Source organism: Hippocampus guttulatus, chromosome 3 (genome assembly GCF_054856545.1).
Source record: "Hippocampus guttulatus isolate MCC_2025c chromosome 3, RoL_Hgut_1.0, whole genome shotgun sequence".
NCBI classification, from domain to species: domain Eukaryota; kingdom Metazoa; phylum Chordata; class Actinopteri; order Syngnathiformes; family Syngnathidae; genus Hippocampus; species Hippocampus guttulatus.
In genome coordinates, this window is record NC_141263.1 from 2,921,230 (window position 1) to 2,941,581 (window position 20,352).

At 41.3% G+C, this 20,352-nt stretch overlaps 1 protein-coding gene across 1 annotated transcript in view; it reads right to left on the reverse strand.

Moving 5' to 3' along the window:
* Positions 1 to 412: 412 nt before the first annotated feature.
* Positions 413 to 20,352, reverse strand: part of cemip (cell migration inducing hyaluronidase 1) — a 151,187-nt gene continuing 131,247 nt past the window's right edge. The window contains exons 21-29 of the mRNA XM_086106842.1: positions 17,968 to 18,148; positions 15,417 to 15,632; positions 12,543 to 12,754; positions 7,560 to 7,745; positions 6,193 to 6,397; positions 5,215 to 5,301; positions 4,126 to 4,283; positions 3,511 to 3,611; positions 413 to 2,302 (exon numbers count right to left, since the gene is read on the reverse strand). Of these exons, the coding sequence (XP_085962968.1) occupies positions 2,175 to 2,302; positions 3,511 to 3,611; positions 4,126 to 4,283; positions 5,215 to 5,301; positions 6,193 to 6,397; positions 7,560 to 7,745; positions 12,543 to 12,754; positions 15,417 to 15,632; positions 17,968 to 18,148 (1,474 nt within the window). The 3' untranslated portion in view covers positions 413 to 2,174. The remainder of the gene's footprint in view (positions 2,303 to 3,510; positions 3,612 to 4,125; positions 4,284 to 5,214; positions 5,302 to 6,192; positions 6,398 to 7,559; positions 7,746 to 12,542; positions 12,755 to 15,416; positions 15,633 to 17,967; positions 18,149 to 20,352) is intronic.

The window sequence follows — 20,352 nt, forward strand, 5'->3', positions numbered from 1 at the left end:
TTTAATACTTAATTGGAGACGGTGTACTTTACTTGTTAAATACGATATTTTTTAAATAATCTTCACAGAAGGATGCTTGGCCTGTACTGAAAAGTATACAGATACTTGTAGTTTTAAAACTTAATTTGTTCCAATTTAGTATGAAAAAAGTAGATATTATATCCTAGGGTATACTTATAAAATGTACTTCATTTCGTATTTTGACCCAAGCATTTTACAGACATATCGTTCAGACACGATTGAGAACTGTCATAAAGAGAATCTGTAAATGGAAAACCTCCTGAGAATTATGAATACTAAATTGCAAGTCCAGCGCTGTCCTGTCACTTTTTGCAGTCTACCCCAGTTTTGAAATGTTGCAATTGTTTCTTTGTTCTTGCCACTGTGAACAACCAGAAACCACTCAAACATGTCGTGTCAGCATGATTTATTTCTGTACAAAAGTCTCAACAGACAAACATTAACTTTTTTATTTTTTCAGTTTACAAGCTCAAATCACGAGTACGACACATCCATTTTGTTGACAGTGAACAATTCCGATGCAGGAGGTTGAAAGGCGGCTCGGTAATCTCTACACGTGACATACCCACAGGACAGTTAACAAGCATCCAGCTCAGATGACGTGACGCCCCTTGCAGATTTAGATTGGTGGAGTCTGTACAATAAATAAGTATAAAATATCTGTCATATCTGTGGTTTTCTAAAAACACATCAAACATATGAAACACAGAGTTACTCTCCTACACCCCCCGAAAAAAGACCAGCTATTTCGGCAAAGGGAAGGGTCCATATTTGAACAGATGTTTCTGTTGGACTTTTAAACAAGAAAACGACCTCATAAAAACTCACAACTCATTTGGCATTTAGTGGATCATTGTGTTCTGGGCCTCTTGCTGGTTCAACAATAAAGTACGGACAGATGTTTCACAAACACGAGGTACAAGAACAACTACACAACCTGCTGTTGGATGCTAACAAGGAATCTCGTCCCCCCCCTCTCAATAATTTCCTTTAACATGGAGATTTAGCACCCTGTTCCATAGTACCTTTAACATTACTTTCATGGAGGGATGCAGATGACATACGCTTGACAGGCTCCCTTGATGATTTATTTTGTCAGTTGTGCGCTCCAATCAGCCGATGCAGCAAATGTCACCAATCTGTATTCTCTCCTCAACGATTATGACCATTTTCTTTCTTGTAATATTTACGTGTTAATTTTTAGAATATACTTAAAAAAATACTTGTGTTTGTCGGTAGTGCAGCAATGACAAAGTTCAGGTGCTCTAGTGTAATCAAATGTTACAACAACAAAAAAAAAAAAGAGTACATTGGTTCCCAGGTAAAGGGGTGTCTATCTGACATGGTAACCCAGCGAAGAGTTGCAAACAAGAAACGCCAGCGACCAGGACGCAAACCCAGCAGATAAGTGCTTTTTAAATGAAAAGTACATAATCTAATGCAGAAATATTTTGTCTTTCTCCGTAAGCAATAGTCAGCTTGACAAAAATAAATGTGGATGGTTTCGTTCCAGCCATCAATTGAACTCTGCGGTTTTCCACCGGAAATGCGTGGCCACTGTCATCTGACCGGCTTCTTAAGCTTTCTCCCTTTTACTTTTCGCACAGCCAAACGGCTTTCAACTTGGACCTGCACGCCTCCTCTAACCTTGACTGTCCTCGGGTACACGTTTGCCGAAATGCAGGACGAACATGACGGGATATGAGATGATTCATCAGCTCATGTTTACACCAAACTACCCTATGTTACAGCCCAGGCGTTTTAACAGCAGGACTCAATGCGAGGCTTACGATATAATGACGAATGTGCTCATGATAGAACATATAGAAGTGCAGCGTCACCGACTTGCCCGTTCATGTATGAAGAGTGCGCCATGATTCCGCAGGAGCAGAAGTAAAGCGGGACAATGTTGAGTTTAAAGCAGTGGTCGAGTCATCGTGGATGCTGCTTCTCCCTCTCAACACACCCACACACACAATTCCTCTTCAAAAATACACCAACTTGGACCTGGACCAACAAAGTCTGCATTCAATTCATATTGTAATATGTGAGTATGTGTGTGTGTGTGTGCTTTTTTTGTTTTTGTTTTGTTTTTTTGTCATTATATTGCAGCCACATAGCCGATTTGTTGTCCTTCTCTTTCTGCCTGTCACTCATAGCTTCATCTTGTGGACCACTGGGATCGGCAGGACTTGGTGGATCTTGGCTCTGTCCGGGTCCACTTCCAGTCGAATCCAGTCAGGGTGGAACGAGCCCTTGAAGCCCACAAATGCCAATTTATCTGCAGAAAGAAATCATTGGAGAGGGTTTGAGAATTGAGGATTGTTGCCTTCTCGTAGCAAGTTTCTTCTGGATTTGAATTTGTGTCGACTCTGGCTTGCTCGTGTGTATGAAGCTTGTTATGGTTTCTCCAGTCAAGGAGAAACCAATCAAAACCTGTCAAGGCTTCTCCGGTTACTTGGCATCCTCTCTTCATCCAAAAATACAAATGATTCTTGCTGCGAAACAGCGCATAAGTCTCAATTCTGTTTGTGGTTTATTCCTTAAAGCAGGGTTGTTAAACTCATTTTTGTCGCGGGCCACATGGTAGTTTCCCCTTGGAGCGCCGCGATGACTGTGAATTTTGTTCAACCACCTCCACATATTACATACACAGTGAACAACAAATTGATGGATAACTTGTTTTGAAATCAGAAGTCAGGAATAATGGCTTGTTCAAACATTGTTATTATGGATTATATATGACAATTTGAAATTTTGGTTCAGACTTTAGGAAGCAGCATGGAAGTTGATATGCTTGATTTGCTTTCGCGGGCCACATAAAATGATGTGGTGGGCCATATCTGGCCCCCGGGCCTTGACTTTGACACCTGTGCCTTAGAGTTTTTCCCTGCCTCTGTATGGTTCCAGACTAACTTTGTTTTGGTTTTGTTTTTTTTTTAATCCGGAACACAGTGGCCCCTAACCTGAAATTTTAGGAGTGCAAGTAGACGATTCAGGGCCACAAATTGTCAAGTGTGTGTTAAGTGTGGAGCAGAAGATTGTCAGCAACAAATATATTCAAAAATAGTAATTATGAAAAAAAATCTAGTTCTCTTGATTCAAATTTTAGTGGAAAAATGCAGCACAGTCTGGAGCCCTGGTCTGTCTTGATGCATTTGGAGGTACCGGTATTTATTTTTTTATTTTAATGTGTGGGGAGTGCCTTGGGATATCATGTTCTGAATTGGCGCAGTATAAATAAAATATACCTGGCTTGAATTGTGATGTCTATTCATCGCCTGAGACATAAGCAGGTATGGGCAGTTGCTATGCTTTACTTACATTTCATTTTAAAAACGAATGCATGTACGTGGTGCTCAGGTTTGGCTTTTTTTTTAAGTCAAAAGTGAAACAGCGCCATCTAACTGTAAATTAGTTGACTGCTATTCTGGTGAACATGAAGGTCCCACTAACTGAGGGAAATCATATTTTGTGGTGAGAAATTACCTTTCAGAAGCTTGCTTGAATCTGCTCCAAGTCGCTCCAGTGCTTTGATCCATGGACCTCTGGTGACCAGACGGCCTTTTGATGTCAGGAGAACAACAGAACTGGAGAAATAATAATACTTTTTTAAAAGGTCTCTCAAATTTACCACGTTCCCCAAAGTTTTTGAAGGAAAGTATTCATTTCACGTCGAACATTTTTTACAAATCCAGCCATCCATTTTCTGATCCGGTTTCTCCTCACAAGGATCGCGGGGCGTGCTGGAGCCTATCCCAGCTGTCTTCGGGCAGTAGGCGTGGGGACACCCTGAACCGGTTGCCAGCCAATCACAGGGCACACAGAGACAAACAACCATCCACGCTCACACTCACGCCGAGGGACAATTTAGAGTGTTCAATCAGCCTGCCACGCATGTTTTTGAAATGTGGGAGGCAACCGGAGTACCCGGAGAAAACCCACACAGGCACAGGGAGAACATGAAAACTCCACACAGAGAGGATGTGGAGTTTTGACTTCTGCACTGAGAGGTGCTAACCAGTTGCCATTTTTTTTCACAAATCAAATGTTATTCCGTTTTCTGTATTGCTGTTGCTGGGGTCTTTCCAAACCCGATCTTACCCATCTTTCAGTCCACTGATGTAGTTGTTTATCTGCGCGGGGACACCTTGAAGGATTGAGTTCCGGAAGCCTTTGCTGTCCACCACCTTCCCATCATGCCCATCGATGACGGTTAGCTGCACGCCATCTTCAGGTTGGTAGAATTTTCTGCCATTCACCTGTCATTGGCAAGTCAGTCAACTGTTTCAAGTGCTGCGACACACGTCTAGCAAATATTTGTGAATAAATTATGATAATACAGAAGGTCGTTAAGAAATGGAAAAAGGAAAAAGTCTTAGCAGGTGGAAATTCACAACTACATGAGGCAAATTTGACCTGCGTAAACGCTTACCCGCGTGTATGAAGGTTCCATACGACTTTATCTACCCCGTGAAGTCATTGAAGTTACAGAAGAGCAGTCAAGCCGTGAATAATACCTCAGATATTGTAGGTCTGGTTGGATTTTTTCCCCCACTGCCGCTACTTAACATTTGAAGACACCAAAATACTGGCACCTGTTTTATGGGGTTCCCTGGTAGACTTTGAATCTAGAAAAATCAATTTCAACTGAGCCAATTTTTAGCGGGGTGTGGGCAAAAGGCCTTCAGTGTGATGAGCCGACAGAGTTGTCTTTTGAGCGAGGCACCTGAAACTCCCTGAATGGTTGGTACGCTTTTCATAAAGATTCATGCAAAATTGACATCACTTGGATTAATCACTAACACTGAGGCCCAATTTAGGAAAGGCCCAGACTATGAGGTGTACAAAAGCCACTCCTTTTGTTGTCAAAGTCATTAAATGGACGGATCTTATTTATGGGACATTTCCTGTTCTGGTCATATTTACACGTCATGATTCTGTTTTTGTCTTTGTACAGCACAGCCACGTTTGGGTTTTAAAGATGCAATATTTGTTGTAACGCTTCATTGAAGAATGTCTGCGAGGTTGAAATGCGGATTTTTATTTAATTCTACCACTTTTTATCTGTCCATTCATTGATCCATCTATCCATCTATTTACGAGTCATCCAGTGCTATGAAAAAGTATTTGCTTATTTTTTGTATTTCCTGATTTCCCTCCCAAGGACTGGCTGAAAAAAATGATGATTACCTCAGAAAAGGCAAAGTCCTCCTTGATGTGGAAGAACCGAGTGTTATAGGACTCCAGTTTGACTTCCAGTAAGTGCTCTGGTGAATGCTGAAGCAAACAAAAGAAAATATTCTGAAACAATTTAGACATTTGGGAGAGTCGCCACAATGCATACCTGTCAACTTTTCGGAGCGCCAACCTGTATAAACTACCAAAAAAATCCTTATAAAGAGCAAAAAATCCTTAGAACATACCAAAGCATTTTATATGTCAAAATAACGGCAGAAAAAAACCCACGAAATTTTCAATGATATTTTTGTACATCTCCATAATACAATGTCTGGTTAATGTCTAATCATCATTCTACTTAGTGGCATTACTGTGTTCAGAGTTGTATTCCTGCGTTACTTTTTTCACCAACTCCAAATGCTGACCCATCGGCTCGAAGTTACAGCATCCATTCATATTTACTTTGGAAATGTAAATGAAAGCATTCGAGTAGACTTGCACCATTCTGGGCAAAAGCAAACGGAACTACCTTTTAGGGATGGGGGGGGGGGACAAAAAACGGAAATTTTCAGAATCCGCATGATTAGTGCGATACGGCCATATACGTAAGATTCACCACAAAATCCGTATGAACTATGGCTAAACCGTATGAGTTGACAGGTATGACAATGAGACAGCAAATAGTGAGAGTGGATATCAGTATTTCTTTGAAAAAACTCACCAGTTCAATCAAGATCAAGTAACTAAGATCATACATTACATTATCTTCTGTTTTTATGTCCTCTAATTTGAGTCTTTACTTTGTTTGAAACAAACAAGAGCACTCGTTCTTGTCTCGATGACAAACTCAGTCCACGTTAATGATATACTTGAGTTTGCTGAACCACAGTGAGCAAAGCAAACAAGTTCATGATCAGACTTTCCAAAATATATCACAACTTGAGCATTTCAATACTTTTGAGCTTGAATTAGATTCTTTCCATCTCTCACCAGTCTGTCATTTGGGATCTTTCTGGGCATCGGTACGTCTACGACAGGCAGCTCAGCGTGTCTTGGGTAGGCCCGAGCCATACAATTGCTGGGTGGACTGCCTTTAGGGATGACAGCTGTTATCTTTATCCTCTCACATCCTTTAAGGGAGCAGAAGGCAAATTGCTCCCTGTCATTATGAGCCTGAACCTTCAAGAACAGCAGCCTGCAACACACACACCACAGTTTGACCATTTCATCACACAGGACCACCGTTGGTTTGTTTTGAGGTATTGACATGTGATTGAAAACAATGGCCATTCTGGAACTGTGGCTATTTTCTGGCATAAAAATGCTACTCCATATATACAGATGCAGAATTGAATGCATTCATGAATGAATGAATACAAATAACTCGGGCTAAAGAGTTACACTGATTTTTCCATGATGCAAAAATAAAACAAATCTATTTTTTCAAAGAGTGACTTCCATAGCTGGTTGACGCGCACCGTTAACATTGACGACATGGCGCAGAAAAGGGTGGGCACCGTTTTGTCAGCCATTTGGAAATGGTTGAGGTTTGAATCTTTTTATGAATTTATTGATGTTCAGGTGTCGAACATTTGAAATGTTGAAATTGGATTGTGTGTTTCCATCAAATTTTGAATATTGTCATTTGTTTTTTCTTCTTAATGAAGGAGGGGGGAGTCGATGAAAATCGGAAATGGTAAATGAACTGCACTTACATAGCGCTTCATCTCCATCATTTGGTTCCTGAAGCACTTCACATTCACCCAGTGACACACACATTCATACACCAATGGGAGGCTGCTGCCACGGGGGGCGCTGCCAGGTCCACTGGGAGCCAATTTGGGTTCAGTGTCTTTGACATGGTCTCACGGGTTGAGAAGCGAACATGTATTTTAGGGCCATGTCGTCCACAGCCTTATGAATACATGCATAACAAGAAACACAACACACTTGCTTCCATCATGGAAATAATACATTATATTTGAGGAGTTCGAGTTTCCATCTTTTGGTAATTTGCAACGTAAGAGATGTCAATATTGTCTTTCAGTTATTGCGTATCACATCTTCATCACGGTTCAGGCTTGTGTGATAACAAAAACCAAAGTCAAAAGTTGATTTTACCACCTTAAACATTCTTAATAGTCATTTGTCAGCTGTGTACTCATAAGATTAAAATGTCTTTCTTTGTAACGCCTTTTTTCCCTTTTATAGTTGTAATTTAGTTTGGTGCATTGTTGTGGAAAGCATCATTTGTTCCACAACATTCATTTTCCTAAAAAGTACTGCATTTAGCATCTCATAACAAAAAATACATTTTAACATATTTGTGTGTGTGTGTGTCTTTCTGTCTGTCTGACCCTGTGTCTTCCTCCCAGTAGTAATAGCTTCTGGTCAGGTGTGAGTGGTTGATCTTCTCCCTCTGCATGGTTCTCATGAAGACTCCCGTCTTGCGGGTCTGTTTGGTCAGGCGATTGTGAATGTCTGAGATGACAACAAAGGTGGTTCCTTGTGGGTAGCACACGCCCACATTGATCCAGTCTTTTCTGTCAAAAAATAAATAAATAAACCATTGAGATTTAGAGAAATCCAAGGGAGTTGTGTTTTGTCATTACTTAAATAATAATCTCTGATAAATACACTAAGTGGCTGCAAACAATTTGTTGTTATATTACAAATGAGCATGAAATATAATGGCCGAGGGCCAAGCCAACATACTAACCCCAACTTTGTCTTCATTATTTTTGATTGTGTTTGTGTGTGTTTTAAAAAAAGCATGTTGTCTTGTTTCACTACATTGTTCCATGCATAGATATGGTATGTAATATTATAATTAGGGAATACAAATTTTAAACCTAAATATAAGCGGTCATCAAAGCACTTTTCAAAACTGTAACATTAATTTTCTGCACCAACTGCGAGCTCACTAGCCGCTCCTAGTCAGGACTTCTAAATATACTGTATAGCTAGGTGGGCAGTGATATCAGGCCAAATCTTCACCACACCCCCTTCAACATATATATTTATAGATTTTAAAATGGTACGCGTGACCGATGATCGTGATCTTGCTACACTTAACACACTACTAAAGTGGGTCACTGCCTCATTGTGCCAGGTCTCTTACAAATGTAGCCAGAGTGAGTTCCTTTTCACAAACTCTTGGATCTATTATATTTTTCTGTTTCATCCATGTAGGGGTCTGTTATGGCTGTTGGTTATTACGGTATGCGTGTGCACGCATGCGTGCGAGCCTCTGTGTATGCGTGCACGTGCGATAGGTTGGCTGTTTGAAAAGTAGATCTTTGGTCAAAAAAGGTTGGACATTTTTTTTTCTATGACAAATATCAGAATTGGTATCAGTCTAAAAAAATCATGGCGGTGGAGCCCTAGTTCTCATCAGTCGGCCACTGTGCCGCCCACCCAAAAAATCCAATTGAAGTGGGCTTTGTGCGCCTCATAGGATAAGCCAATGACAAAAGGGTCGTAGGTGAGGGCCAGACAAAGCACAGCTTAAAACATGTTTTGATGAAAAACAAAAACCGATCACTTTGTGTGGCTGCGGGTCACCTGAGCCCCCTTTGGAGCCAGGCCTGGAGATGTGGCACAGTGGTGCGTTTGGTAGCCAGGCCCTATGGCCCCGTACAGAAGCTGGCTCAAGGTGATGAACACCACTTCTATGGCAGGGAAGGAGCATGAGTGAGACTCCCTACTCGTTGTAGTCAAACTCGGCTTAACAACGGCTTGGGCTCTGATGTGGGAAATTGAGGGACGGATCGGTACCGCGTATTCAGCCATTTGAACTCTGCATGAGTTCTGTTGTGTGGAAGAGGGAAGTCAGCTGAAGGAAAAAGCTATGGATTTACCGGTCAATCTACGTGTATTCCCATCCTCATCCATAATCATGAGCTGTGAATTGTGACCAAATGAACAAAATCACAGATACCAGCAGCCGAACATTTCTGTCTGAGGATGGGAAGCTCGGTCATCCAGGAAGTGCTTAAATGGCAGCCAATTTTATGGATTTTAAAAATATATATATCTCGAGATAACTTTATAAAAGTACTCAACATTATGTAAATCATAAATACACTTGACCATACCCATGATACAAAGCTATTTTGGTGAACTGAATATGTTGTTAATATATTGGCCACAAGATGCTGCCAAAGCTCTAACTGTTTCTCAATTGGCATTTGTATCTGTTCTTCAGACCTTGTGATCTCAGGAAAGTTCCTCAGTCTCTGCCCAAGTACTGTTCCGTTTGAAAGTACGAATAAACCAAGAATGCACTGAATGCCCGGATGTTGTTCTTGTCAGGTAGCTTAAACCAAGGACACATCGGTTGGATCCTTGTGAAGGCCATAACAAGAGCACAGCCATTTTTAAAAAAAAACAGAGACTCTCCTTCTTAGGAAGAACGTTCTAAATGATCCACATTCATGATTGTACTTTTTTTTTTTTTTTTTTTTTTTAAATCCTATCCTCAAAATTTCTCGAAAGACCAAGCTCACGCGGGCAGCATGGTGGTTGAGTGCTTAGCACATCCGCAGTCAGCTGGGATGGGCTCCAGATCGCCCGAGACCCTCGTGGGCATAAGCGGCTTGGATAAGGAGGGATTGACCAAGTGCACACCAAATAAGACTCAGTCAACACTTTCCGAATACAGTGTATGCACACAGACACATTTTTCAGACTTAAGAGTTTGCCAGTGACGTTACTTTGACGCACCCTATTTTCCGTTGTTTCCAATGCTAATCTCATAAATTTGATCAACTACAAATACAAGATTTTCCGCACTCCAAGGCACACCTAAAAGCATTAAATTTTCCCAAAAGCCGTTCGTACTCCCTGCAGTCCGATGCACCTTATATATGGTGTCACTGTCTCTCTACATTCCCCATTGAGTTGTTTCCCTGTTTGTGTTCCTATGCCATCTAGCGTTGATTATTAGCAGGAACCAATTACAACCGAAATGGTTCTGCCCAACACTAATTGAAATGTGCATTCGTCAACACACACTCAAACAGACAACTACTTTGTGAGCTCTGCACAGCCATTATGAAACGAAGATAACACCAAAAGCATAGTTAATTACTGACTAAACGAAGGAAGGAGACAAACAAGACTTCTTAGGATATTTAACCCCTTGTGGATGTGAGCCCACGAGGTTTGCCTGCCTTTTTGTTGAATCGTCTTCATAACTTTAGTTTTTCATTTCTTGCTTTATAATACCATTTGTATTTATAAGTTTCATGTATATGTTTGTGACCAGTTCTGCATGGCTTTGCTCTATATAAATAAAGCTGTATTCAATTGTATTGTATTCCCTTTAGCATAGCTCCATCTTGTGGATGCATAGTGCAACCACATCCACTATTGTAGCTTCTATTCTTGTAATGCAGTGTACCTATGAATAACATCTTTGAAATAAGATATTCATTGAAGGTACACTTTATAATCCGAAGTGCCTTATTGTGTAGAAAATACGGTACCTCCTAACTGTGATATTGCTAGGAGGTAACTATATCCTTGCAACACATAAAAATAACAACTCATGGTGTGTTTGTTCATTCTCGCCTCTTCAGGTTAATTAGTTTTGGCACCTATTTCAAAAATGTTGTACAGCAATAATAGTTATTGATTTTGCTTAATTTGCTCTACATTCATATTACATTATAAACTACCGGTACTCAAAAAAATAATGAAGGTAACACTTGGAGTTACATTGTGGTTTAAGTGTTCCTTTTATTTTTTGAGCAGTATAGTTCTACATTATATAAATTTACTGAAAGGAGCCTTTCAGATTATTTTCGTTTGAACGTTTCAATTCAGTATTTATTGTAGTCTCCAAATTATGATAATTGGTTTTTTTTTTGCTTTGTCATGCTGAGAGTTAGCTAAGCAGTGACTGGCATTCCATAATTAGTTTAGTAATTTGAATGAATTAAAATTCCTATTATTTATTTTTTGTAATCAGCTTCTGTATGTAGCACAATTTCCAGTCTTTGAAAATAGGACAATGGTGAAGAATGTTACGGAAATTTGAAACTCAGATTCTGGAAAAAAGGGTCACCTAAAATCTCTAACCCCATTGACTTTGCATGAAGACGTTGGCCACAATTTGGGGCGTTCAACGTATAATACACTACAATGACAAAAGACAAACACGACATCCACAATTTCCCAAGACATTATGAAATGTGGACTCGTCAGACCAGAGAACACTTTTCCATTTTGCATCAGTCCATCTTAGATGAGCTCAGGGCTAGAGAAGCCGGCGTTGTTGATAAATGGCCTTTGCTTTGCATAGTAGAGTTTTAAGTTGCACTTACCAAACCGTATTCATTAATATTGTTTTCTGAAGTGTTCCTTGTGGTGATGTCGTTTTCATATTGATATTGGATTTTGATGGCAGTGAGGGTTCGAAGGTCAAGGACGTTCAGTGTTGGTTTTTGGCCTTGCCGATTACAAGCAGTCATTTCTACAGATTCTCTGAACCTTTTGACAATATTATGGACCGTAAATAATGAAATCCCTAAATGCCTTGCAATTGTACGTTGAGGAACATTGCCCTTAAACTGTTTTCTCACACAGTTGTTCACAAAAGGTGAACCTTGCCCCATCTTTGCTTGTGAACGACTGAGCAATTCGGGGATTCTCCCTTTATACCCAATCTGGCACTGTTCCCAGTCTGTTCCTAGCTCGCCTGTTCACCTATGGCATAGGTGTCAAACTCAGGTCTGGAGGGCCGCTGCCCTGCATGTTTTCCAAGTCTCCCTGTTGCAACACACCTGATTCAAATGAACAGATCATCAGCAAGCTCTGCGGAAGCCTGACATTGAGCCTGTTCATTTGAATCAGGTGTGTTGCAACAGGGAGACTTGGAAAACATGCGGGACAGGGGCCCTCCAGGACCTGAGTTTGACACCTATGACATGTTCCAAACAGGTGTTGTGATGAGCATCCCTCAAATTTCTTTTTTTGCCAGCTGTCCCAGCTTTTTTGGAACGTGTTGCAGCCATAAAATTCAAAGTTAACAATTATTTGCTAAAAACAATGAAGTTCATCAGTTCGAATATTAAATATCTAGGAGTGTATTCAATTCAGTATACGTTGAACAACACACCTTGAGTCTGAAAGATGCAAAAAGGTGGGTGCACTGGTGATAATGGAATGCATTGCATTATGTTTGTCCATACTAAACTTCAATATTTATTCAAGTATAATGCTTGAAAAACGGAATAAACACGTAGTATTTAAAAAAAGAAAAAACGTTTTTTGGGAATTTGGTCATAATCATGTTTAGGTGTGATGTTGGAGGTTCTGGTGATGTGTTCACTTACTTGTTGAAGTTAATAAGCCCGATGATGACCTCAGCTGGTGCAGCTTGGTCCCAATGGATGGTGTACCCCTTTGCCAGTGTGATGACTGGTTGGAACTGCTGGTAGTGCTTCCTCTTTCCCAATGCACCCTCTAATGTCAGGGGTCGGTCAGGGTACTCATCTTTCACGATGTGCATGTTCAGGTTGGCAGGATTACGTGTCTGGACGTAGATCTGGAGGAAACAAACATGCAGTTGCAAGGCTGATTTCAGTCTCAAGGCAGAGGATTTTGTCTACTAAGTGAAATATGACTCTGTAAATATAAATGTTTTTCATAGACATTTTTCTTAATCTGATATCTAGCCATCCGTTTTCTACCATTTGTTCTGTTCAGAGTCACAGAGAAGGTGCAACTGATTCCAGCAGACTGAGCCAAATGCAGAGTTCACCCTGGTGTGGCCACAATCACACGTGACAATTTCCAAAACATTCAAATGAGCAAACAAACATAACACACTGTTGTTGAGTTAAAGCAGAAAGTATTCTTCCCTCAAACAATGTTATTTATCCATCTCTGTTTGCAAGACAATGACAAAAAAATGAGGGAATGGTTTACACAAAACTGTGTGGAGGGGCGGGGTTAGAAATAAGGAAGAAGAACGGTGCAGATTTAAAGTTAAGTACAGGTGGGAAAAGAAAAACACAACATTGCCACAATTAGATGCAAAAATCATGTAATCGGCGAAGTAGGAATGAATATCCAAAATGAAAAAGCATACTAGATGCAGAGGTCTAAGTCTATGTGGATGACGGTGTACGAGCACTGATACAAATTGGGATTGTTTGGCCTTGGCAGAGATCTGCAGTCAACTGAACACCGTTTTAGTCATCATTATAAAGGCACAGTTTTTCACACAACTCGTGTATTGACTTTGATTAGATTGCAGGCATACCTAATTTATAGCTTGTGAATGTAAGCCAAGGTTTGCATGTTTAATGGGTGATGTGATCATCTCGGAAAGACAGTAGAGCGAATATGATCAAACAAATACCGTACTTTCCGCACTCTAGGGCGCACCAAAAAGTCTTCAATTTTCTTAAAAGCTCACCGAGCGCCATAAAATCCGGTGCATCTTGTGTATGGTCATTACGGCAATACGTCGACTCCAAGATGGCTCCTTCCTGGAGACATGCTTCCAATGTTATAACTTGCTGTTGGTTCAGTGAACTGTGTCGCTGCTTTATTAAATAGGTTTTTGTTGCAGCTCCGAAAAAAGGAGAGCTGTGGTGTTAATTTTTTAAAACAGTCTCAACAAATACAGGTACGTCTTTGTCTGTCTCCGTGCCTTCTTCCGTTCGACTCGAGAGGCGTTCAAGACCACCTCCGAAAAACGTAAACTAACGATTACTTTAATGAAACTACAAAAATTGAAAATAATACATCAAAACTGAAAAGCAAGCGAGGATATCACAAAATAAATTCTATAGCCCCCCCCCCTACAGAATTTATATTGTGATTTCATAATCTGTGAATACACAACAAAGGAATAAATAACTACGACTGACATCTGATCATTCTGTTGGAGCTGCGCTCAAGGAAATGCCAATGCGTTTTTCGGAGGCGGTCATGAACGCCTCTCGAGTTGACCGGAAGAGAAGAAGGCACGGAGACGGACAAAGACGCACCTGCATTTGTTGAAAAAAGGAGAGCTGTGGTTGTGGTTTTACTTTTATTTTTTTTTAAACGCAGACTTTATTAATGGTTTTCACAGTCCCCACAAATACAGGTACTGTACGTCTTTGTCCGTCTCCGTGCCTTCTCTTCCGTTCCACTCGAGAGGCGTTCATGACCGCCTCCGAAAAACGTAAATTAATTATTACTTTAATGAAACCACGAAGAAAATCAAGCGGGGAAATCACAAAATAATTTTTTTAGGGGGGATGTACAATTTATTTTGTGATTTCCTCGCTTGATTTTCTGTTTTGATGCATTATTTTCAATTTTCGTAGTTTCATTTTAGTACAGTAATAGTTAATTTACGTTTTTCAGAGGCGGTCATGAACGCCTCTCAAGTTGAACGGATGCCTCTCGAGTTGAATGGAAGGAGCGTAGACCCATCTAGTGGAGGCATTGTAGATTGCACCTTATAATGCGAAGCGTCCAATGTATGCAAAAAAATTACAAAATAGCCATTCATTGAAGGTGCGCCTCATAATCCAGTGCGTCTTTTAGTGCGGAAAATACGGTACAGTGATCCTTCTTCATCACACTAGTTACGTTCCAGACCTCTTCGCGATTGTTGAAAATCTGGTTTTACTGTTTGGTGCTTTCTACCGTCTTTATTACCGATTTGTCTTACTGTTTATTGTGCATGTAATATTGCTCCATGTACAGCACTTTGTATGCAGCGATGGCTGTTTGAAAGTGCTCTATAAATACAGTTGACTTGAGTTGACTTGACTTAAAGACCGATTTTTTTTCTTCAATAATTGAAGCCTTAACTGCTCCAAACATCTTTAAAATAATTAGAATACATTTCATACACACAGTAAATGTATTCAAACACGCACGCACGCACGCACACACACACACACACAAAATTTAAAAATCAAGATGTTTTGCCGGGCAATTGACAGTGGTTTAGCTGCTTCCCTGCGCTGTGGCTGGACCGTGTGGGACCGCACCTTGCTTTGAGCTTGGTGCATGCAGGCCACAGTGAGCTCGATTTCCTCCATCGAGCTGAGAGTGCCAAATGATCGCAGTAAACGGTAGTTTTACGCAGTGAAAGGGAATATCTCCTCAAAAATGTGATGTGTTTACATAAAAAAATGTAATGTGGGGAGCTCGAACGGTTTGTAGAAACATCACTCTTCTTCCTATATTGATGACCTTACCTGTGCATAGTGCCCACTGCAGATGGCAGCCCTCCAATCAGGCACATCAATGCACTCAGGGTGACGGAGCAGCCAGTTGTCTTCCTTCACCAGGTAAGCTCCAGGATACTCACTCACCGAGCCGTCAATGTCATGGAAAATAGTGGTCTTGTCCCCATCCATCTGCATCTTATTAAACCACGGACCAGGCTCCCCAAAAAACACACGTGAGGTGATCTATGTGAGGCAGAATGAGCAATTATGAGCAAAAAAAACAAAACAAAACATCTTGACAGTCAATCTGTTAACTAATATTGACATTCATTGAATTCCTAAAACGTCAATATATCTTTATCATTTGTATTTTCATAAGGAGAGCCCAAAAGTACTTCAGTATTTTAATTTACGATTGTCAACTTCATACAAAATGCTGTTTATGCCAAATATTTTTGTGTTTTATTTTAATTCCTCTGAAAGATAAGGCGGCATCTGCTTGACTGAATGTAGAAACGTATGTCGAGTGGGTAATGCATGTTTTAAAATGTAGTCCAGGTGTGGCCAACCCGCGGCTCTTTTGGCTGGTTCAATGCGGCTCCCGGGCTCTCACACGACAAGCGTAGAAAACGCCTCGGCAGCGGCGATGCCATTCAAACACGGCGCTAACTTCACAGAACGTACTCCATCAGCCGATCATCAATCCCGTTACTTGATTGACAAATTAGGCAACCAATCAGATGACTGCATCGCCGCTTATGCGCAAATAACGGCGCTAAGCGCTAAACTAGTCAGCGAATTACCCCTGATTTTAAGGCAGGGGTGCCCAATACGTCGATCAGAATCGACCGGGAGCCAGCGAACTGGTCCTAAGTCGGTGGGAGGAGGAAATGGGTGGGGGGGCGGGGGGGAAAGATTTGTTTGTTTGTATCTTTAGCTTTCATTCATTTTCGGCCCGTTCTGACTGTTGCGCATCGTGGTGTGCGTGCATATGTTAAGGGTGTGGAAAAGAATCGATATTAATTGATGCATCGATGCGCACGTGCGCGATGCGAGTGCATCGCCTCATTCACTGGGTATGACGCAATTGACGGGTGAAATCTAGATTCATCACGATGCATTGGTCGGTATCGGTAAAATCCGATTCAAGCGCCGTTGTATTCATGTTAAACATCACCTATCTGCCCTTTCCTAGGCGCGATGAATGCACCATCATTATTTTGCGTTTTGTGTTGAATACGGACGGAAGCCGTGAGTCACATACAGTGCAGTACACTACTAGCGAAACACTATGGAAGTTCGCGCAAGCAGCAGCGAGGAAACTACTATATTTAATGCACCCGCAACATTCAGACTTTTTGGGGGAAATACTACGGCTTCGAAAAGAAAGACGGAAAGCTTGATAAAACCTCCGTAATTTGCAAAGAATGTCGTACTAAGAAGCCATACAACGACAGCACCACAAATATGCAGACCCACTTAAAACGATGGCACCACATCACCGACAAGTTTCCCGCCTCCTCCCCCCCTCCCCGTTCAGTTCCTCGTCGGACACCGGAGAAACTCTTGGCAAACCAGGTCAGGATCAGAAAAAAATCGCCTCTTATTTTGGGGGTCCCCTTGCAGCTCACTGTGAACGCGCAAGGAAAAACTATATATGGATGACTCTTTTGGACATTTCATTTTGAGACACTCAGTGAGAGTGGTCTGTGTACGCTACAATACACACAGCAGCTTTGAGGCTGTGACTGCCACATTGTTTAAATTGTATTTTATTTTATAATTGTCCTATGGAGAGGGATATTTCATATAAGACACTCAGTGAGAGTAGTCTGTTTGTGTTTACACTACAGCAACAGCTGTGAGTCTCAGGTGCCAAATTGTTTACATTTTCTTTGCACAAAACCCAATTGTGAAAGGGCTTAAATAAGTTGTTTTACACGTTCTTCTGTTTATAAGGAATAAAGTGGTATCCTTTTTGCAATACCATACTGAATTCCATCTTTTTTAAAACTTTTTTTCTTTGCTTATTTGCATCATGTTTAATTGCACAATATCGCAACAAATTGCATTGTATCGTATCGGATCGCATTGATTTGAACTAAATGTTATCGCGTCGTATCACATCGTGAAGGCAGTGAAACGTATCGCATCGTGTCGCCAGAAAATTCCATGTATCGTTTAAGTATCGCATCGCTGGGAGTGCATCGAGATGTGTATCGAATCGTCCTCAGTGCTGAGATTCACATCCCTAGCATATGTGCGCCAGTGTGTGCGAGCGCGCGTGTGTATGCTTGCACGTGTGTGATCGGGTCGTCCGTGAGAAGTTGGTCGCTTCAAAAGTCGATCTTTGGCCAAAAAAGTGTGTGTGTGTATGTTTGTGTCTGTGTGTGTGCACGCGCGTGCGCGAGGAAGGGTATGTTGTGGCTCCTTGCAGTAACACAGTAAAAAAAATTGGCTCTTTGTCTCTGACTGGTTGGTCACCCCTGATGTAGTCCCATAACAAAGGAATCAATATTATACTGCCAAATACTGGAAAAACTTTGTTTCAAAGCTTGAATACACAACTCGGACTTACAGGTACGTGGTCGAAGGTGATGTCTGTCACGTTGTTGTTGGGGCAGCTCTGCCATGAGTTGTTCAGCCTAAAACCAAAAGCACTGCTGTGGCGTCCCTCCAGAGCTGCATATTTACGAAACGTACAGTTTTGAACATTGATGGGCCCATCGTAGATCTGCATGCCCCGGATAGGGAAATCACTGCACAGAAACAAACCCAGAGTTTTCCCCCAGATAACTTACTTAGTCTGGTTGTAGAGAAGCTGGTCGACTTCAAAATCGAGACTTCATTTTAGTCAGTGTACATTTATTGATAAACCTGTCAGGATAAATGTTCTCAAACGATATATTTACTCAAAAATAAACAATAGTATCATTTGTCACTTATATACTGATGGTGTGAGAGCAAAAATAAAGTACATCCTTTTTAAGTGCAATTATTATAAACATTTGCATTGAAATGAAGAATAATAAAATCGATTCAAGCCCTGTTAATTTTTTTTAATGACAAAATTCAACAAATGTACTGTCTGTAATGGCAGAGTTAAATATGTTTTTTAATTCCTTCCTTCCTGTATAATTTATCTTAGTTTTTCCATTTAAAAATTCTCTCATGAACATTACAGCAGGACTGCGTGTGTGAATATTTCACTGTATCCAGTATATATTTCACATTAATGCTTTGAAGAATTATTCCTTCACAGAATTATGTACCCAGCAGCGACCTGTCAGCAACGCACATTGCGCACATGCATGTGCATATACAGTATATTTTTAAATTAATGCAGGACCTGAACCATGATTGTGCTAGTGGTCATTTTCATGTGATAACATTTTCAAGTACCAAGATAAAAACAAATGGTTACAAATATTTATTTCTATACTGTTTGTTCTTTTATCTCTCTCTCTCTCTCTCTCTCTATATATATATATGTACTGTATATATATATACATATACAGTATATATATATATATATAGTTGTTGTTGTTGTTTATTGAACATAAAACATATACAGTAATAATTTGACAGAAAATAAGGTAGATAAAATAGTAAAAAGAAAGAAATCAGTCTTCATTCAACACAGTTATTATGTTCAAGGGAGTAGGAAGAAGTAAAAAACGTATCTAGTCCTACCCCGTTATGTGTTTATATAACATATATATATATGAATTCCTCGTATCACCCCTCGGGTGGTGTCCGTCCTCCATTCAGCTCGGGTCCTCTACCAGAGGCCAGGAAGCTTGAGGGTTCTGCGCAGTATCCTTGCTGTTCCCAGCACTGCACATTTCTGGACTGAGATGTTGTTCCCGGGATCTGTTGCAACCACTCATCTAGTTTGGGGGTCACTGCCCCGAGTGCGCCGACCACCACAGGCACGACTGTCACCTTTACCTTCCATTCTCTCTCCAGCTCCTCTCTGAGCCCTTGGTATTTCTCGAGTTTCTCGTGTTCCTTCTTTCTGATGTTTCCATCACTTGGGACCGCTACATCCACTACAACGGCTTTCCTCTGCCCTTTATCTATGATCACGATATCTGGTTGGTTCGCCATTACCATCTTGTCAGTCTGGATCTGGAAGTCCTACAGCATTGGTGTCAAACTCAGGTCCTGGAGGGCCGCTGTCCGACATGGTTTCCAAGTCTCCCTGTTGCAACACACCTGATTCAAATGAACAGGTTCAATGTCAGGCTTCCGCAGAGCTTGCTGATGATTTGATCATTTGAATCAGGTGTGCAACAGGGTGACTTGGAAAACATGCAGGGCAGTGGCCCTCCAGGACCTGAGTTTGACACCTATGTCGTATAGGATCTTCGCTCAGTCATTCTCCACCACCTTCGGAGGTGTTTCCCATTTTCACCTTGGGGTTTCCAGTCCAGACTCCGCACAGATGTTTCGGTAGACTATGCCAACCACCTGGTTATGGCGTTCCATGTAGGCTTTCCCTGCAAGCATCTTACACCCGGCAGTTATGTGTTGGATCGTCTCAGGTACCTCTTTGCACAACCTACGCCTTGGGTCTTGTCTGGTGTGGTATATCTGGGCCTCAATGGCTCTGGTGCTCCGGGCCTGCTCCTGAGCAGCCAGGATGAGTGCCTCTGTGGTGTCCTTCAGGCCAGCCCTCTCGAGCCACTGATAGGACTTCTTGAGATCAGCCACTTCAGTTATGGTCCGGTGGTACATCCCGTGTAGGGGCTTGTCCTCTCATGATGGTCCCTCTTCCAGCACCTCAACCTCTGTTCCTCATTGTCTGAGACATTCTCTGAGTACGTCATCCGTTGGAGCCTTCTCCTTGATGTATTCATGGAGCTTGGATGTTTCATCCTGGACAGTGGCTCTCACACTCACGAGTCCCCGGCCTCCTTCCTTTCGGCTTGCGTACAGTCTCAGGGTGCTGGATTTGGGA